General features: G+C 48.6%; 1 protein-coding gene across 1 annotated transcript; it reads left to right on the top strand.

Moving 5' to 3' along the window:
* Nucleotides 1–3,156: 3,156 nt before the first annotated feature.
* On the top strand, nucleotides 3,157–3,504 carry EI90DRAFT_2924380 (uncharacterized protein; the record flags this gene model as incomplete). The annotated part of the gene is made up of 1 exon (XM_039054858.1): nucleotides 3,157–3,504. The coding sequence occupies one exon, from the start codon at nucleotides 3,157–3,159 to the stop codon at nucleotides 3,502–3,504; it is 348 nt and encodes a 115-aa protein (XP_038914628.1).
* Nucleotides 3,505–3,982: the final 478 nt, after the last annotated feature.

Here is a 3,982-nt window from a genome sequence, read left to right as displayed (position 1 = left end):
ATTGAGATGGCAACTGTCATGCCTGTCAGGGTGCTGACCCTCTCTTTTGACCTCGAAAAGTATGTGCATCTAATGCAGTTTGTAATTAAATGTGAGGCCCCCAGATGCCATCTTAGCCAGTTGGTTTTGTGAAGTCGTCATGATGCAGCCCACATTTGAGGTTCAGTTTAAGTGTGTGAATCTTCAGAAATCATTCCACCATGCTTCACCAATGGGTCTAGCACTGAGCCCCCTCTGGAACTTCTTTCCAAGTTTTATGGGAACAACAAGACACACTATGCTGCCACATGCAGAGGATGTATTGAACCACACATCACTGCCCTTGAAAATGAAGACACAGAAAAACTAATGTTGGGCACTATATCAGAGAGACAGAGTGAGGTGGAACTCAGGATGGCCAGTATGTGCTCAAGCACTTAACATGACCTAGTATTCCTGATGATGCTCATAATGGCAAACTATCCTAGCAAGTGAGCTCCCTACCAAAATTCAAGGATCCACTACAAGACTTGCACAACATTTAACAATATGCATGCATGTTTCTGCTGAAGGTCAGGAGGCAGGAATGGCTTGGAAACACATGCGAGAAAAACAGCCCTCACCCCTCCCTTGGACATCTTCCGGCACCACCACTGAAGATCCACTGACTATCCACACTTCTCAGTCTCCAACCCCCCCACTGCTACTCATCCCTCCCACTGACAGTGTTCCAACTTGCCAGAGAAGCTTCTCACAAATACCACCTCACCTCCCAGATCTGGATCAAACTGTCAGAGACCGGAGCAAGACGAAGGAGTTGTCTCCATGGTGGAGGGCTTTGGCCTCAGCGACTCAGACCAGGAGCGCTGTGCCAAGTTACACGTCCATGCCCTAATTTACTTACTGGCAATGAGAACTAAAAAGGGGGATCAACTCTAGTCGATTTTATCACTAGGGTGTAACCTATCTACAAGTTATGGATATATAGTTACAGCGAGGGCGGGCCCATGAATAGTGGGACCGAGCGGAGCAGAGCTAACGGGGATAGATGTTAGCCAACTGAATATTACTGATGAGTCAGGTTGTGGGTTTAGTGGAATGACAGGTTATAACCCACAAGCAGAAAGGAGGGATAGTGTCACGACCGACAAATCCTGGGGCTCCATCAGCGGTGAATCAATGCCGATAGGCGAATCCGCCGACCCAAAACCCAATCTAACCAGCCCCAATCCGATGTCTGGCCCCCTGCCCTATCAACCATGCACTGCATCCAGACCTCCACCCGCATCTGGACTTCTGCCCGCATCTGGACCTCCACCCGCATCTGTACCTCTGCCCACCTCCACACCCTCTGGACCTCTGCCACTCCTGGTTGCCCTCCACACCCTGTGGTCAGGCCAACACTCCCCTCTGACCTTGCTGGCCATCATGCTGCCCTTGTTTGTGATGGCACTGACAGACCACCCTCTGTTGCGGACTTGTCAGCACTGCGCTGATTTCCATGTCCCTTCACGGACTTGTGTCGGCACCGCACCGACCCTGCTTATTTGCAGACTTGTATCGGCGCCGCGCGCTGACCTCCGCTTTTCTCTGGCCATCTTGTCACTCGGCAGCATACCATTCATTCCTTGCCGAGTGCCTATATTGTTCATCCATTCATTCGCTTAACTTGCCAATATTGGCACTTGATCCATGTGCTGATGCACTTCTTATTACCTGTCAATATTGGCACTTGATCCGCTTTTGTTTAGTTCATTGCCTCCCATTTCCTGGGCTCTTGTCCTTTATTCAGTTTGACAATCCCCACTTATTTCCGCGCCGGACCGCGCCGGACTGACTGGTCCCTCTGTGTTTCCCTCCTGCCTATTTATATCCTGTAAATACTTTTGGGGACCTTAGTCTGAAATCAACTAGAGTACCCCCCCTGTCTGGTCTGAGTCTCTCCTTCTGCAAAGGGGGCTTCCCCCCTCTGAGTCCGTGCTCGCGGAGTCCGCACTCCTCCTACAGGTCCGCTCCGCCCGCAAGTCTTGTTTGAAGTCCGCTGTGAGTGTCAATCCGTAAATATGGGATCTCCCCCAAACGTCAAGCTCAGGGCACAGCACTCCACCTGAGTCGCTGAGGCCACGGTCCCACTTTGCTAACCTTGAACAGCGCTTCCGGACACGCCGCATATTTCCGCCTGCATATCCGCGCGCGCGCTCCAACAGACCTCTGCCACAATCTCCGACCCCAACTCAGACAGAACCCAATCCACCTTCTGACAGTTTGTCCGACTCCGACAATATCCCAGTCTCTGACATTAATCCCATCTCTGACAGATAGGCCCAAAGGTAGACTTGCAGGGCAAGCAAGTGAATTGCCCAGCAGAGGCGGGAATGCGCTAGCGGATGTTGGAGCTGTCTGGAGAGCTTCGGGGCTCCGTACTTAGGGAGGCGTAGGTAATATATTGAATTGGAGAGGTGGTGACCATCAGGGGGGTTGGAGGTGATTACGGAAACCGGAGGCTTCAAGGTTAGTGGCAGAGGAGTGGAGGTAATCCAGAAGGATCAGAGGTAGTGGAAGACAATGGCTGTGGATGGATATGACACAAACCGCACTTGAACAGCAACTTCTTCAAGCAATTGTGTCAGCTGGGTGGTCCTTTCTTTCTGTTGATGATCTGGAGGTCATCAAGCTGTTTTCTATCCTGAATCCTGGGTTTAAATTACCACCTTGGAAGTGTCTTTCAGGAAAGGTTTTAGACACTGAATATAACTCTTGTCAAGAAGCACTAACTCAAATGATGAGTGTGATGGATGGAAAGACCCATCCAGGAATCACATTGTTGCATTCATGATCTCATGTTTGGGAATGGTAAGTTACAATTTCTAGTATTCTCCATAATAACTATGTAACACAATTTAGGTTCATATGACACATGTTTATAACACCTCAGATGAATGGAAGACAGATGAAAGGTTGCTGTCACTGATCAAGGAGGAGAAGGAATACATTCAGAACAAGCTCAATCTGAAACTCATTGGCTGGGTTTCAGATGCATCAGGAGAGTCAAGGGCTGTGTGCATTCAGTTACAGGAGCAGTTCCCACATTTAATTGTAGCAGATTGCTATGCACACCAAGTATGTTTTTACACAGATTACTTTGAAATTGTATTTCTTGGCTTATTACTTGCATAGATGCAACTTGTACTTGGGAACTACATAAAAAAGAATCAACAGATGTCACTAAGATTGGCCAAGGCCAATGGCATCATTAATTGGTTCAATAATCACTCAATTGCACTTCATTTACTATATGCAGAGCAACACTGCACTGCAGACCAAGCAAGGGCTCTAACTTGGTGGACATCACACATAATGGCCATTGGCCAGTTAATTCAACTGGAGATTCCATATAAAACAATTGTAGTAAGGAGCCAGAGGGAACTTGAAACTGCTGCTGGAACAAAGTGTGATGCAATTGCAAAAGCACAGCAGATCCTTGCAATAATTCAGAATGAAGGCTTCTGGGATGATGTGAGTTAGCATACTTTACCTCTCTTCCTCAATGAGTTAACTCCTTTCTAGGATTAAGGAACTGTCAGGGGATGACTCCCAGGTCCCCATGACCCTCCCCTATGGTCCACAGCCTCAGATGTAACCAGCCCTATCCAGGGCACAATCCTACTGTGGGTGAGGAGATGAATAGATAAAGCAGTAGGTAAGGTACACTTGCCTACTGTGGGTAAGGAGATGAGAAGGAAGCTAACTTCTCATCTTCCCACAGTGGCCACAATATCAGGAAAACTTCCAGAGATATCCAGAAGTCACATGAGGAATGGGAACCAGGGCCTGGAGCGTGTGGTGCACAGAGTGTGCAGGGCAGAGCACACATGCAGGTCCAGATCCGGGTCTGGGTCTGGGCTAGTCAGGGTGTGTGCCCTGACAGGAACATATTGAGCCACTTGCCATTGCCATCATTGTTTGTCAAGATTCCAATACTAGAGCCGACCAGGTGGCTCTT

The sequence above is a fragment of the Cantharellus anzutake genome, assembly GCF_015039405.1.
Source record: "Cantharellus anzutake strain C23 chromosome Unknown EI90scaffold_32, whole genome shotgun sequence".
Lineage (NCBI taxonomy): Eukaryota > Fungi > Basidiomycota > Agaricomycetes > Cantharellales > Hydnaceae > Cantharellus > Cantharellus anzutake.
This window is presented reverse-complemented; position numbering and strand designations above follow the sequence as displayed.